The sequence below is a fragment of the Myotis yumanensis genome, unplaced genomic scaffold, assembly GCF_028538775.1.
Source record: "Myotis yumanensis isolate MYYU_CA2020_CCGP unplaced genomic scaffold, mMyoYum1.0.hap1 SCAF_1, whole genome shotgun sequence".
Classification (NCBI taxonomy): Eukaryota; Metazoa; Chordata; class Mammalia; order Chiroptera; family Vespertilionidae; genus Myotis; species Myotis yumanensis.
The window spans coordinates 44,682,740-44,699,136 of NW_027223752.1; the positions used below are offsets into that span (position 1 = coordinate 44,682,740).

Sequence of the window (16,397 nt, forward strand, 5' to 3'; positions counted from 1 at the left end):
CTAGGTTGCAGGGCACTTACGGAAGGCACACGATGTTCTCTCTCACATTGATGTTTCTCTCTCCCTCTCTAAACCAGTCAGCATGCCCTTGGGTGAGGATTAAAACACACCAAACCTACTTGGGTCAGGTACCCAGGAAAGAATGCTTGTTAAAGCAATGTCACTTCACAATGGGGGGGAAAGCTGCCATTCCCAAGTGGTCTTATATCTCACAGCTTCATCTTATTTCTCACAGCTTCTAGGGCAGTGGTCGGCAAACTGCGGCTTGCGAGCCACATGCGGCTCTTTGGCCCCTTGAGTGTGGCTCTTCCACAAAATACCACGCGTGGGCACGCACGTACAGTGCGATTGAAACTTCGTGGCCCACGCGCAGAAGTCAGTATTTTGTGCAAGGGGCCAAAGAGCCGCAAGTGGCTCGCGAGCCGCAGTTTGCCAACCACTGGGGGATATGAAATAAGACAACAAATGGAATTTAAAAAGTTAATAGTTGCATTTTGTCCAATTATAAGGCAAAAAGCAGAACTCCCTTTCCAAAGCACAACATACTATAAATTATTCATTCATTCACAGTCCCTAAAGAATGGCCAGTAACCCCACACCCCCTCTGTGGAAAGGAAATGGGAAACTATACCAAATTCAAGAGTGTGATTGTCACTAATGGCACAGCAGTTAGGGAAAGAGCAAAACTGTCTTTCATAAAAGAAAGCAGGGGTGGTGGCAGCTGGGGCAGATAGGAAGGGTTCCCTAACTTTGTATGTAGATAACTTGGTTACAAAGAACAGCTTGGCCTTGAAGGGAGAAGAGGAAATCCTCACAGTGGCACAAGTTGCTAAAAGAGCGTTTGTGGAGGAAGGGTTGTTCCCAGAGAGCCTATATAAATGCCTCTGAATGCAGGTCACACACAGAGGTGTGACTCAGGCCCTTTGTCTTTCTTTATGTCAATAAATTTGCAGTTAATTAGGCTCTGGACTTGCTCAGGGAAGCCCAGAATTGGGCCTAAGAATAAAATACATGGAAAAACTGTGAAGCCATGAAAATACATTTTTTTAGAAGTTTTCAGGTATAATACACAAAAGCAAAAAAGTTTCTTTAAAAATATCAAGTATCACATCCATTGTCTAGTCCTAATTATAATTACTTCTTAAAGCAACATTTGTCTTTGTTTACAAATACAGCAGCAGGTGATAAAACCTAACGTCTCAAACACATTGCTTACAGTTCATAATACAAATGTATATGTCTCAAATCACATTCTAGGCAGTTTAACTTAAAATGCATAGACAATTACATACATTAAATTTGTCATTAAGTCAATGAAAAAATAACAATATCAAGAAAAAAATACAGAAAACCTTTATAGAGCACAAAGAAATCAAGTTTACTTAATGGCAACAATCAGTATCCGCTAATCAATGACAGGCAGTGAAAGTGCCTTCATCCAGGGGAAAGTAAGGAGGAAAAACATCCCATTACTTTGCTTGAAAAGTTATACTGACAAAACCATAGTCTTGGAAAACATTAACTTCTTACTTCAAAAAGAAAAAAAAAGTATAGGCATACATTGTTCTTTAAAATGCCCAAAGGCTGGTCTATAATTTCCACCAGCAGGAATACCAAAATATGTTGATGTAGGTTAAACTGATAACGGGCACACTAATGAATTCTGTAATGCCACCCCTAGACTGGGACCCTCTCAAGGACAGGCATTCGCTTTCATCTCTATATCTCTGCATCTGGCAAAGCACCTGGATCACAGACATTTATGTCTGCTGGATGAATGCAGTTCTCAGAAATAGTCAAAAGCCAGAAGATTGCATGGCATTTCTTTAATACTGATCATTTTATTGGCAATTTTTATTTTACTTGGTAGAATTCTGAAAATAAAGTGTCTTCATACTAAATATTGCTCTACTAGGATTAAATTATAGTCTTCCCTGAAAGCCACCCACCACTTTCTAAGTGCGTCAGCATGATTCATCTGAGTTGAGCCTTCTGCTTTTCAAAAACGTTAACACTGGAAGGTCTGTGCTCAGGTTTAATTCCCAGGATTTATAGCTGTGGCACTTAAATGAAACCAGCACTAGATTATTCAGGGTAAGGAAGGAAGACATGGCACTCATTGTTTACAAGTGTAGGCAACTGATTGATAGGCAAACTAGGCACAGTATTTTATTGAACCTTTGAGAACTATGTTCACCTACACAAAACTTCAAAAGCTGTACATCTGAGTACAATAGGTAGCACTAATTATTTATGAGGTAAAATATGGGCACAACTGACTTCTTTCCCAGAAAATATTCTAATATTCCACTGTAGTGGTATGACAGACGAAGGCCAAAAATTCACCCTTTTTCTTCTCTGTTCTATTACTGTTATCTACTCAAAACAATAAACAGTAAAATGGGCAAAGGGAGGAAGCCCTCGGGTAATTAAAAATGTCTTGTTTTTTCCAGCTAAGAGCCATGGACCACGGTGATCTCACCAGGCACAAGCTCCTGCGAATACACTTTGAGTACACTACGGCACGCAGACAGCATCATGGAGCCGAGGCCCCAGAGTGGGCCCAGTGGGGAGCAGCCAACTCAAATGGAAACAGAAGAGACAGAAGCCAGCTCACATGGGTCCCTGATCACAGGCAATTTTTCTAGAGAAGAGGAACTGTCTTCCCAGATGTCCAGCTTTACTGAGGCCGTGACTCAGAACAGGGAGCTGGAGGAGAGGACCATGGAAGAGCTCAAGGAGATTAAACAGCAAGGGCCAAGGGCCAGGCTGGCTTGAGCTCTCCAAGATGACGGAGCAGCCAGACTATGATCGGGAAACCTTTGTGAACAAGGCAGAGCCTGTCTTGGCTCAGCAAGCCAAGCACTTCTCAGCCCTGCAGCAAGAAAACAGCCTCAGTCACTGCAAATATAGTTTGGTTAAAAAAAAAAGTTTTGTCTGTTCCTGCGTAATCAATATATAGCTTTAAACAAAACAGGGCTGAGGAGTCAGAGCTGCAAGCAGCCATCCTCAAGCATGAAAAGGTGTCCGGCCGAGTCCAGCAAAGACAAGCCAAGATATTAAACTTGTTTAAGGCGCCTTGATTCTTGAAAACTCAATGTGTGAATATAAGGTCCAAAGTTTAATTTTTCATTGTCATTTTATAGGTTCAACACTTCAAAGTCTAACATTCGAACTCCAGAAACACTATTCTTAAACACATCTCAGCTATCTCCATCAAATTTATTTTAAAATTCTTGCTCTTCAAGTCCAAATGCCAACATATTCCACACTTCACATTCCCTTAAGACTAACAAGTAGTCTTCCATAAACTCATCTTAGCCTACCATGACTTATTTTTGAAAGCAAATTATTCCTTTGTAAAAAGAAATCTTCCTTAGATGCTTCCCCCACCGAAATGTCTGATTTTCTTTACTCCACCCTGGACCTAAAAATACTTTTTGTCCAGAGTACCTTTGAGAATTGAGAACCTCTCCCCCAATTTGAGAAATGATTCTCTAAAGAATTGCAAATATAGAAGCAAATTCTGTTCCCTTTGATTTCCATTTTTCCGTTAAAAATTAAAAAAAAAAAAAATCCCATTGGAAAGTCTTGTAAAGCAAAGGTTAAAATGCAGTATTGTCTAGGGCGCAGTGTGGGTCACTAGCAAAGTTAATATACTTACTGGGAATAGTAATTCCAAATCTTGTGTTCCTGGTCTTTCAAATCCTTTAACAAAAGATTTTCTCCAATAAACGGGCTCCTCAGTTACAGACTCCCAAACTTGCTACCTCTTCTTCTTTTAGTCAGACATCATCCTTCCTAGTGTTACATTAATTATCCCATCTTAAGCAGAGTTGTCAACTTAGTCCCAGTACAGGACAACCAAAATAAGCTTAAGGAGTGATATATTGGCTGCCATCTTACTTTTCCTCATTTTATGCCTCCAGTTAGCTGACATGAAACCGACTGGATAATTTAAGATAGGACACTTTCTAAGGCTACCTGCCTTGTGAATTGGAGGCTGCCTTGACAACAGATACCCAAAGTGTTGTAAATAGCTTCCACTTGGCCTTGCAAGGAGGTGAAAGATAAAAAAAGACCATTTGTGCCACTATGTAAGAACTGTCTAACAACATTCACCAGTCTGAAAATATCTAAACAAATTAGTTCCAATTCTGTAAGCTTGAATCTATCTTCTACTTTAAAGGGAGGTTTATACACTGACATTTTCCTCCCAAAGGTGACCATCTTGCTTTCGTAAAAGGAGGTAGCTATCAAATCATTAAATTGGCAGCATTTGGCATTCTTGACATTTTAACTATAAGAAAACTAAACTACTAAATATTTCTAAGCAAAAACAAGAGTTCTAGCATAAATCTGTCTTATACCGATGAAGAAATTAACAATACATTTTAGTAACCCAATGGATATATTAAGTTTCAAAAGTTATTTCAAGAATAACATGGTCAGTTCTATCCGAAAATTAAGAATCTGATTTAAAGATAAGGTGCCAAGAAACTACTCGGACTATTTTGGTGGTTAAAACAACACTTATTTAAGTAATACAATCACACTTCTTTAAACTCAATTGCAGAGATCTACACTTTATTATTTTCAGTGTTAGAGTAAAAGGATAATTTTTAAGGATGGCACTTAATTCTACCTATTTACCTGTCAACAAATACAGAACTGAACTGTTAGCTGTAAGCACTTTACAAACAGATCCAGGAAACTATGCAAGAGACAATGACATAGCTTAACCAGACTCTGACAGATCATATTTTGATCAACTTGTACAAAGAGAACAGTCATGCCTGTGTGACTAAGGGTCTTTAAACATAACTGCTACATGTGTTTATGATAGCCCCTAGAGTGTGCCAGTTTTCCGTATCAGGGAGGAATTAAAGGATGTGCTCCTAAAAAACTGAGGAAGAAGGGGCTATAAGGAAGGGACTGTGTGGAAGAGTGATGTGTGGGAATACAAATTACTTGTCCTTATGAAGCAACGCCTAAGGTTGCCTCTATTGTGAGGTTCGAGACAAAGGAGAGAATTATTTCCTTCCTTGAGCTCTTCTCAAAGCAATATGGACATCTCAAGCTATTCTAAAGCAACACAGAGATCACCAATGCTTTAAGAGTATAATTTACATACATGCTGGCCTGCATTAAAAAGAAGTTTCCACAAATGGCAGATTTAAGAGCTGTTTGACCCACTTGGTTCAACGTAAAACAAACCAGGTGAAATTCAAAATGAAAGCTTTAACTAAAATTTCAAGAAAAATTAACACTTCCTAATAAACTCAACATCTGATAATAATTACTGCCAGTTTTAAAATGTATATTCAAAACATAACCTCAAGAGGACTATGTTTATTTATTCTATGGATAGAACAGCTCAAGATGTTGAGAGGCATAATTTTTTAAATTATGACAATGAACATTTTTCAAAGTGTGTTCATTTAAGGAAAAAGTGATTATAGAAAAATACTTGAAATAATTTGCCAATGAGGTTGCAGGTTCTAACAATAATCCACACATCATCTTAAATTTTTAAATTTGTAGTTTCATAATTTAAACAAATCCAAAATTTGTTTTAAACAAATTATATCAAAGAGCTATTCAATATACTTATTTTCACTTTCCATAAAAACTGAATAAAAATCACATTTGAATGATTTACATTTTTATCTGATTGTATCCATCTGATATATTATACATCCACGTACAAGAGGCAGATATCTTCTGAGAGGTGCAAGAGTTGTTCTTTCATCAATGCCCTCTAATAGTGAAACCAGCAATTTTTATATATGCATTCATGTGCATATATATGTACTTCAAAAAGCAAAGCGTCATCTCTTCATCCATTAACTTAATGGTAAGACTGCAATAGAAAAAAAAAAAAGTAAACTTCTAGATTTTGTAAATGGAGTTTAACTCCTGGCTATGGCTTAAATTTATTGCTTAATAAATCCAAACAGCAAGCCATCCCACTTACTTTGGCATACAATTTACAAAAATAATTTTTAAAGTGAATATATAGCAAAAAGTTAAAATAATGAAAAGAAGCGTTGGAGGTACTTAACTAAGATTTTCTTCCTTTACAGTTGAGGTAGATGTTTAGTTAATCTAGTTGGAGACTGATTATTTTGTTAAGAGTAAATAGATTTGTCCCCCCCAGGGAGAATCCTGACTGTTTGAATACTCACTTAGCTTACTTCATGGGAGAAGTGGGCTGCTTCTCTATATTGTCATATGCCCTAGACAAGCTCCTCAACTAAGATGTCAACAATACTCCAGTTTGGCTGACAGACAGTAAAGCATAAAGCATTACACATAACTGACAATTCAGAACAGTGGTTAGGACCTTGAGCTGAATGCTGCTAAGAATCTAACAAAACTTTGGCTAAAAAACACTATGGAAAGTTGCACCGACGACCGGCAATGTTACATATTCACTGCCCTGGATGACCTAAAAATCTACCTCTTGTAACTGTTTCTTCGGTCTGCTTCTAACAGAATAAAGTTTGTGTATAAATGTTATATAAAAATAAATATAATGAGCTCTGGCCAGGTAGATCAGTTGGTTAGAGCATCATCCCGATGTACCAAGGTTGTGAGTTTGATCCTGGTTCAGGGCACATACAAGAATCAACCAATGAATGCATAAATAAGTAGAACAACAAACTGATGTTTCTCTAAAAAAACACAAAACTCAATATAATGAAACTGTATACCACTGATTCATCATCTAAAAAAAGGAGAAGCTGGACTTATTTTGAAGCTTTTGTTAACAATTACACTATTAAAAGGTGAGTACAGCTAAAATATATAGTACTGAATGTCAACTACAACCACAAAAAAAAGATCTACCTCTGTATCAAGCCAGCCAGGCAGAGATTGCTATTATTGATCTGTGCTTTGGCTTTGTGCTTTGATACTATTATTATTGAGAAATGTTTTTTAAAAGTCTAATGTAATGCATCTCTCACTTTACCTCAAAAATGCTGTTGAGGACATTACTTACTACATTATGATGACTTTGAGGACCTTTTGAAAGTTTTTCTTTTCATTTTTAGTACTGGGAATACCATAACTGTGTTTTTATCTTTTTAAACGCTTTACCTGAAATTTGAAATTTACTCTACACATACCCACCCACCTTTTTCTTAGAAAGTTTAAAAAGCTTTCTAATCCTCCATCACAAACTGGAGACAAGTAGTCTTTTAGTTGTGCGTGACTATTAGTGCACGTTAAATAACAAATTAAACACTCACATGGGGGCCACCAGGCATTGGTGGAGCACCAGAAGGTCCTGAAGGCACTTGGAAAGGATTACTGGGTGTGGGATAGAGTCCTGGTGTGGGATATGATCCTCCAGGGGCAGGATATGGTGCTGGTGGTCCCCAGGCTCCTGGTGGAACAGTGCCCCATGGAACAGGTGGTGCTGCCCCTGGTGCTTGGGGAGGAGGAGGTGTGGGATATGGCCCTGGATATGGCATATTAGGGGTAGGATACTGCCCTCCCATTCCTGGTGCCCAAGGTCCAGTAGACATGGATCCCCATGGACCTAAAGGACCAGCTGGATCGGTGGGAGCACCATATGGTCGCGGAAGCTCTGGAAAGGGCATATTTGGTGTAGGATATGGCCCTGTGGGGCCAGGACCTGGCACAGTTGGGGCTGGATAAGGACCACCAGGCGGGGGGCATGATGGTCCAGACGGAGGAAAGTGTCCTGGGGGTCCTGGAGGTGGTCCAGTGGGAGGCACAGAGGGATACATTCCTGTTGGTGCTGATCCGAAAGGCACAGTGGAGGGTGCTGCACTCGGTGGGAGTCCAGATGGCACAGAAGGTGGAGCGCTTGGGTTATTCCAAGGGTTGGAACCTGGCCAGCTTTGAGGAGGTTGGCTAGGTTTTGTATTGCTCACAGCAGTTTTGGCAGGGGAGTGGTCAGGTAGCGCATCTGCCAACTGCAATACAAAAAAGGCATGTCTTACCGATCTTATTTAGGAATAAGTCACGCCAAACATGATTATAAACCTCTATAACATCTTCAAAAGCGAAGCTGTTCAGTTTAAAAACAATTCATTTAATACAAAACTTAAGGGGTTATCCTGAATATCAACTTTGCAGTGCAAAATTCTCAAAGAAGCTCAAGTTTTCTAAATACAACTAATTAATGCGTTGTAGATTTGAATCTCGTTTTACCTCAAACAAGTTACATTATTTCTCTGAAAGTTAGCTTCCTCAAAAAATAGTTTTAGGGTTAAACTTGAGGCTTAAATGAGATAATTTATGTAATGCAGTTAACACAGTGCCAGGCATTTAATTTTTAATGAACGCTGGCTATTATTAATATGAGGTTAAAAGAGAACAGAACACTTAAAAATTCTTTACTTAAGGATTCATATAGAAATACTTCAAAATGTATTTTCAAACGTTATATGTAAGTAAATTAAGACAAATAACCTATCAAAATCACCTCTGACCCACCAAAACCCAAGAATCACAGAATTCTTTTAAATGGAAAGAATTATGGCCCACTATTACGACTATGTTGTTTTCTTAAGAGCTAAAAACTTATAAAGAATAAGTGCATCAACTTACCGAAAATTCATCAGACATTTTCCTAAAAACAAAAACAGAAAGAGAGGAAGAAAAAGAAAGGAAGAAGGGATATTTCAAAACCAGTGCTTACTATTTCTTATATATTCTTTAAGGAAGTTTCTATGCATACATTATTTTTACTTAAATGGAATCTTACTCATTCTTGTAAGGGGTTTTACTTTATATAAAAAAACATTCCGTAACAATTCATACAGCTCTATCAACTTTATCCCTTTTTACTGCCTGCACATCATACGAGAGTGATCCATAATTTAGCTGACACACTCATGTTGGTGACAGTTTAGGTTTGCTTGCATTTTGTGTTTGAGACAATGACAGGGTGAACATGTCCAAATACATATTTTTGCTCACTCATGAGTGAGATCTATCACCAGGAAAAAGTACTAGAAGCAAAATTTCCAGTCAACAGGTAGTTATCTAAATTTCATCTCAAAAGTCTATGCCAATTTTAAAGTCCTTTGCCCATTTATACTGCCTACCTTTCCCTTCCAACTCCTCTTCTCCACTGGATATTATTAAATTTATAAAAATTGTTTTCAATTATGGTAGACTGAAATTGGCATCTTGCTTTAACTTAGATTTCTTTAAGTTGAAAGTAGAGCATCTTTTAAATTTAATACTTCATTTATACTTCTTTTTCTGTAAATCTGCTCATGTCCTTGGACTTTTATCAATTTTAAGTAAGTGAACATTTAATAAAACTCAAGGATCTTTGAAGTGTATAAGGTCAATAGTATCTAAGATACAGAACATTTCCCTTACTTGAGTAGGTTTACTCATGCTCCGTTCTAATCAACTCCCCTTCTACTCAGCAATCACTTTCTGACTTAGTTTTTGCTTGTTCTTAGACTTCATATAAACAGAATAAGACAGTATGCAGTCTTTCGCCTTTGATAATTTTACTACTTAGTAGTACACATCTTTCTAAAAAAAAAAAAAAGCTTTCTAAGATAGTAAGGAAATTAGCTAGCTCTGTCATACATGAGACAAAAAGAATTTATCCCGAGTTCCTTTTATCTGTAGATCCTTTAAATGGTATATTTAGGCACTACAAATATTTTTAATTTCGTGTAGTCAAACATCAATTTTTCATCTACATGTGGCTTCTGTCTTATAAAGGCTTTGCCTACTCCAAGTTTTAAAAATGTCACCAGCCCTGGTAGGTGTGGCTGTTGGTTGGAGCACTGTCTTGTGCACTGGAAGGTATTGGGTTCAGTCCTCAGTCAGGCACATACCTAAGTTGCAGGTCCCATCCCCGGTCAGGTGTGTATGGGAGGCAATGAATTGAGGTATCTCTCTCACATTGTTGTTTCTCTCCCCAACTACTCCCCAAAATATCACCTATGCTTTCTTACTGTATTTTTATAGGTTAATTTGTTTAAACTCTTTTTGTTCTTCCAAACAATTATGGAATAATCTATCTTTTCTCAATTTACTTGACAATCTACCTTTAACACATTCTACTGTTATTAACAACTAATTAACCCTGGTCAGGTAGCTCAGTTGGTTAGAACATCATCCCGGTATTCCAAGGTTGTGGGTTCAATCCCTTGTCAGGGCACATACAAGAACCAACCAATCCTGTATAATAGATGTAATATGCAAATTAACCCTCACACCCTCACAAGATGGCTGCCTACAACCAGGTCGGCAGGGGGGATTAGTGAGGGATGATCAAATGACTGAACAGCAGGCTGTGTGGGGCGACCAGGCCGGCAGGGGGTGCAGTTGGGGGGCGATTAGGCTGGCGCGGGCAGTTAGGAGCGATCAGGCCAGCACAAAGAGGCAGTGAGAGGCAATCAGGCTGGCAGACGGGGGCAGTTAGGGGCGACCAGGCAGGCAGGCGAGTGATTAGGAGCTAGTGGTCCAGGATTGTGAGGGATGTCCGACTGGCAGTCGGACATCACCCTAGGGGTCCCAGATTGGAGAGGGTGCAGGCTGGGCTAAGGGGACCCCCCCCCCCCCCCCGTGCATGAATTTAATGCACTGGGCTCTAGTGAAAGCATAAATAAATGAAACAAATCAATGCCCCCCTTCTCTCTCTATAAAATCAATCAATAAAAAAACCCCTAAACCAATGTTTATTGAACATCCATGGAACAGACACCACGCTAAGTGCATAATCTCATTTAACAGCCTAAGAGCCCCACAAATGCAAATCCTTTTACCACCCCGTTTACAGCTGAAGAAAAGGAGGCTTATCAAGTTAACTTACTTCAGGTCACAGAGCTAGTGACCAGTAAGAGAAGGGGTTCAAACCCAGGTACAGTCTGATTCCAGAACCAAGCCTCTTTACCAACAGGCCTCCATCATTTCCCACAGGTATTGTGGACTCTATTCTTTTCTACTTATCTGCATCATAAAATTCTATCTTAATTATGGAAGCTTTAATTTTTAATACATTTTAATGTCAGTTGCCCTACTGTCACTGTTCTTTTTTCTAAATTTTCCTAAATATTTTCATATTTACATTTCCCCGGTCATTTTGTAAAAAAAAATTCTGTAAATTATGTTGGGTGTTCTGGTTAAAACTGCATTAAATTTACGGATTACTTCAGGGGACACTGATATATTTAAAATATCAAATCTTCTCATTCAAGAACAAGGTATGTTTTCCTAGTTTCCATAACTGTCACTTATCATCACTCAGTTTTAAAAAATATCTCCTACACATTTGAGAGATAAATTTCTAACTGGTAAACTTTTTCTTGTGGTTATAAAACTGGCTCTTTTATTTCACTTTATTTTCTAACTGGTTGTTCATACACGGGAAAGGCTTTTTAAAAATTTAGTGTATTACTTTTGTAAGTAGCGAATTACTGAATTATTTTATTCTTCAAAGTTTCTCAGTTAATTACCTGGGTTTCCAAATAGAGAATTATGGTATTTGCAAAAAATAATTTTACCTTCTCTTTTCCATATTTATAGCTCTTTTCTCTTTTGCATCAACTAGGACTTAAAATAAAGAAATGTTAAATAGTGAGAGTAAGCACCTAAGTTTTGTTCCCAAATCTCCTGGGACTGCTTCTAATGTTTTAAGTTAATTCTCATTTTTAGTTTGAGATTAACTTAATTAATTAATTAATTAATTTTTAGTTTGAAATTTAAAAGATCTTTTGGCATCTAATAAGTTGATCTTATTTTTTCCCTGACCCAATCAACAGTTTTATATATATATTGCTTAATATTGAGCCATCCTTGAATTCTTAAGAGTTTTATTAAGTATGATTTGGTTCTCATAAGGAATGAAGAAACAGAACATGAGGCCTACTAATTCACAACTGCTATAAACTTGCTTTTTGTTCAGAATATGAAAAAACACACCTTGAATGTATAGCAAATATAATTACCCATTCATTCCTAAGTTACGGTTTGTTTTACACTAAAAGTCACTTGCACAATAGTAAATTCCTAGGACTAACACCCGAAGAAACTTTTATCAGCGAATGACAAGTTTAAAGTCCACATAAGACTAACATGCTTTTCAAACAGGGTAAGCCTTGCTGAAACAGAAAATGTTTCTGTATCAAAGTTCACATTAATTTTGGAGCAGAGAACTAACAATTCAATTTCATATGTTCTTGCTGTTCAGATTTTTAGAATTATTCTTTTCCCTTTTAGATTTTGAAAAACATATATTCATAATATAAGTTACCCCATAAATAGACTCACAATTCTTTCAAAATTTTAAATCAAAATCAAATTCTGGAAGACAGAGGAAGCACTAGAATCATATCATTAAAATAATGAAGTCCTGACCAAAGTAATCAGAAATAGGTCATTTTCTGTTCTACATCACTGCACAGGAAAAAGTGACCTGCTCTCCCATACCTAGAATGAACAGTGTTCATATTAATTGAAACATTCCAATTTACATTCTGGGGAATACTTTCATCATAAAAAGGTAAAAAAAAAAAAAAATTCAGCAGGACATCAGAGTCTCAACATGAGAAGTGTTGTAGAAAGTTAAAAAATTTAAATTTTTCTGAACTATTCCAAAACATCTGGATTATGCTAATTAAGATGAGGCCAATGCGACCATAAAATGGCAAAAAGAAAAAAAAAAGGTTTATTATCAAGAAAGATTTTCATTTTTTCTTCTTTTTGGAATAATCTAAAGCTATTTCCTCCAAAACTTTCACTACCACTTTATGGCAAGATCTATACATCAACTGAAAAATAATCATTTTATTTTACAAGCAGCAAGAATAGTGATTTTAAAATAGAGTATGAAATGTCTTTTAACATACACTAGAAAAGTAAAACATTTCTGTAATTTCTCTGGCGTTTAGGGTAAAAAAGGTAATTCAATCACAGGAAGGTTTTAGGAAGCTGAACTCCACAAACTGCTGTTGACTACCGGACAAGAAGTATTTCAAAAGGCCACAAAATTGTGGTGGAGAAAAACAGTATGGGACTACTCAGTTATAAAAACTGGACACCAATCCTTGAATTTATTTTAAAGAAGTTGCTTATCCTTTTTTTTTGAAATTGATTTTAGAGAGGAAGGAAGGGGAAAGAGGGGGAGGGAGAGAGAGAGAAACATCAATCTGTTACCTCCAGCAGGCAACCAGACCAGATCTAACCTGCAACCTAGGCATGTGCCCTGACCAGAACCAAACCCACCACCCTCTGGTGCATGGCAGGATGCTCCAACTAACCAAGCCACACCCACCAGGACTGGACATCAATCCTTTTAATTCAATCTTTTGACAAAGGCAAGCTTAATCAGAATCCATGTTTTCATCTGTGAAAGTTATTTCCACTGCTTCACAGATAATTATAAGTAACATTTAATAATCAGTAACATGTAAGATGTTTATTAAAATGTTCTTCCTGTCAAGAGAAATCAGGAGTTATGGTATGATTTGTTTAGTGGGGCGGCGGGGGGGGGGGGGGGGGGGGGGGGGGGGGGGGTTATAGTAAAATGTTGTATTGAATATATAAATTTTGACTTAAAATATGAGTTCTTAGTATTAGCTCTTTTAGCTATCCTACATTTGGGCAACACAGGAAATTGGGAATTTGGAAGTTTAGGAACATTTTAAACTTCTTTAAAACATAATTTTAAAACGTCAATTTCCCAACAACCTCCTGTCAGCCATATTGTCTATATTCAGCTACTTCTTAGAACATATGTGCTAGGCTTTGGGGAAATGAATAGTATTGGATGAAATAAATGCTTCAGGAGTTCAGCCTGGTGCTTAAACATTACTTGGGGTACGCACAGGGCACTAAGGGGGTACTTCAAAGAGCTCCTAAGGAAGGGAGGAAGGGAGGACCGGGGGAGCAGTGCCTCTGCAGTCTGAAAGAACCATGAACAGGGGATGGTGGGACAGGCCTTAGGGAAAGGAGAGCAGTTTTGCAAAGACTGAGAGAGGGATGTAAAGGAGGATCCGTGGGTGGTGTTAGCAGGTCCGATGGGTTGGAATACAGAATACAGAAAGGGGGGGAGGATATGAAAGTCTTAGCAGAGGGCCTTTAGACCAAGGTTTGACTGAGTGTTTGACAGTCAGTGTCAGCGTCAGCTTACTTGAATGAATGAACCTCGGATTCTTCAACTGTAAAGAACCGGCTAGTAATGCCAGAGTCTAAATGGGACTCATAAATCAAGTGCCTTTAATAGTGCTAGAAAAATATTGGGTGGCAACAGATATATTCTTTTGTCTTCCTTTGTATACAAGCATATAGCATATGGTTAAAAGAGTAAATGCTAAAAGCATGACTGACTAGGTAAAACACGGCTCTGAGCAAGACCAACTCTCCAAATCTCAGAAGGAAAAGGAGACGGGAACAGTATCCACCTTGCAGATTTGCAAACAAATCTCTTGGGCACTGGTAACACCCAGTGTTACCTTTTACAATCGCTATGCTCCATCTACAGTTCTCAACTCAGAAACCTCTGAAATGCAAAGAGATGCCTCTCAAGTTCGGCATAAAACTTACTTGGTGGTAAAACCTGACCTGAGGCTATTTCTAGTTCCCATGAATTCACACCTATGGCTGCTGCACAAATATTAATATTGGGTTAGATGAGGGGCTGCTGCCGCAACACCACCGGGGGTGTTATGTCCATGCACTTCATCGTGTTTCCAAAACCTACAGATAAAGTTAAAATATTTCTCAGCTTCAGAACACACTGGGCCCCAGGCTGTCGGCTGAGAGATGGGTCTCTTCCTCCAGGAGAGAGGAGGACACGCCGACATTCGCAGCTCCACTCGGGTTTCCGAGACAAACTCCCTCTGAGTAGGAGGGTCGCAGACGCCAGCGGCCAGAAAAAAATTGTTTTTCCTGCGCAACGACCACGACCGGACAAAGAACTTCGGAGAGATTTTTGAAGACAACTTCGCCTATAATAAGGGCTCCTTTTCAAAACAGGCCTTTAAAGTCACGCGGTGTGCGAGTATTTCTTTAGCGGTAACGCCATACCATTTTTTTTCCGGTCTGGTGAGTATGGTTTGATGCTTCGACATTAGAATTCTTATATATGAAAAGCACTACTCTTGGTTCTCAAAAAGGAAAATGGTTCAGCTATTTATAAGCTACCATGTCTAATAAGCGCTCCTAAATCCTAAAAAGCAAAACTAATTATACAACTCTACGGTTTCTAATGGGCATTAAATATCATGTATTTGCTGGCAACTCCTCCAGTGAGGAAGGCCGGGAAGCGGTCGCACGGCGGGTAATCCTAAGCAAGGGTCAGAGATTCCGCCAAGAACCTATGCAGGCCCAGGTCTCCCCTTTATTATTAGGAATTAAATGAAGGGGGGGGGGGGGCAGAGGCGCGCGGCCGGCGGCCCCGTAGGGCCACAGGAACAAAGGGCGCCCGGATAACCGGAGCGAACCGGCCTCGGAGCGGGTCGCGCCGCCCGGCGCGGCGTGGGGGAAGGGCCGCCCGCTCCCGCCCCGCCCCCACAGGCCAGGCCTGACGTCAAGCGCGGAGACACCCGTCGGGCGCGACCTCCCGTCTCCGACGCCTCCCCCGGGGCCCCAAGGAAGACGCCTGGAAAAATACGCTTAGCCCCGGAAGAGCGACTCCGGCACCTCCGTCACCGCGCCCGCCTCCCGCCTCCCGCTCGGGCGCGTTCCCTCGCCCGCTCCCCGACCCCTGTTAGCGCCGAAGCAGCCTCACCCGGCAGATCCGAGCCCGCAGCAAGGTCTAGGCGCAGCGGTGGGCCCGAGGACACCGAGAGCTGAGGAACCAGGCGCAGCCTGACTCACGGCAGCGGCGACCACGACACCAGCGGCGGAAGCACCAGCACCAGCAGCAGCGGCAGCACCAACAGCGCGCGGCTCCTCCTGACGCCGGAACAGGAAGCACCAGCGCCGCGCGCCCCGCCCCTGCGGGCGCTCCTCCCTCCCCTCGGGCGGGCCCGCGCGCGCCCCCCGCAGGCCCTCGGCGGCACTGCGGCCCGGCCGGGCCTTCCAGCGCGTCAGCTCCCCGCGCTCGCTCCCGGGCGGGCGGCTCTTTTCTCCCGAGAGCGGCTGGAAAGCTCCTCAGTTTCCGGAGTTCCGAGCACTCAGAGGAAACGACCGTGGCTAGTGACGTCCGGGCGGCCCGGCGGAAATTGCTAAACTGTTCCAGGAATGGCTCACGGGCAGGTTCTAGATTCCCTACGCTGGGCGGTTTTTACAGCCCAGGAAGCGCGCTATGCGGCCCAACTGGGGGGCGCGAACCTTCTGGCCAAAACGCGAGAGCTAAAGGGACAATACCGGAATCTGCTGGCTAGTCATGATGCCATAATTCCATGTGCAAACTATGTACATATATTTTACATGTAAGAATATGC

At 40.2% G+C, this 16,397-nt stretch overlaps 1 protein-coding gene across 1 annotated transcript; it reads right to left on the reverse strand.

Annotated features, from left to right (window-relative positions):
• Nucleotides 1–1,023: 1,023 nt before the first annotated feature.
• Nucleotides 1,024–15,902, reverse strand: MAPK1IP1L (mitogen-activated protein kinase 1 interacting protein 1 like). Its single transcript, XM_070419337.1, has 4 exons — nucleotides 15,740–15,902; nucleotides 8,587–8,608; nucleotides 7,257–7,949; nucleotides 1,024–5,863 (listed from the first exon to the last, which is right to left on the reverse strand). The coding sequence occupies exons 2-4, from the start codon at nucleotides 8,602–8,604 to the stop codon at nucleotides 5,852–5,854; spliced, it is 723 nt and encodes a 240-aa protein (XP_070275438.1). The 5' UTR covers nucleotides 8,605–8,608; nucleotides 15,740–15,902; the 3' UTR covers nucleotides 1,024–5,851.
• Between the last annotated feature and the right edge of the window lie 495 nt (nucleotides 15,903–16,397).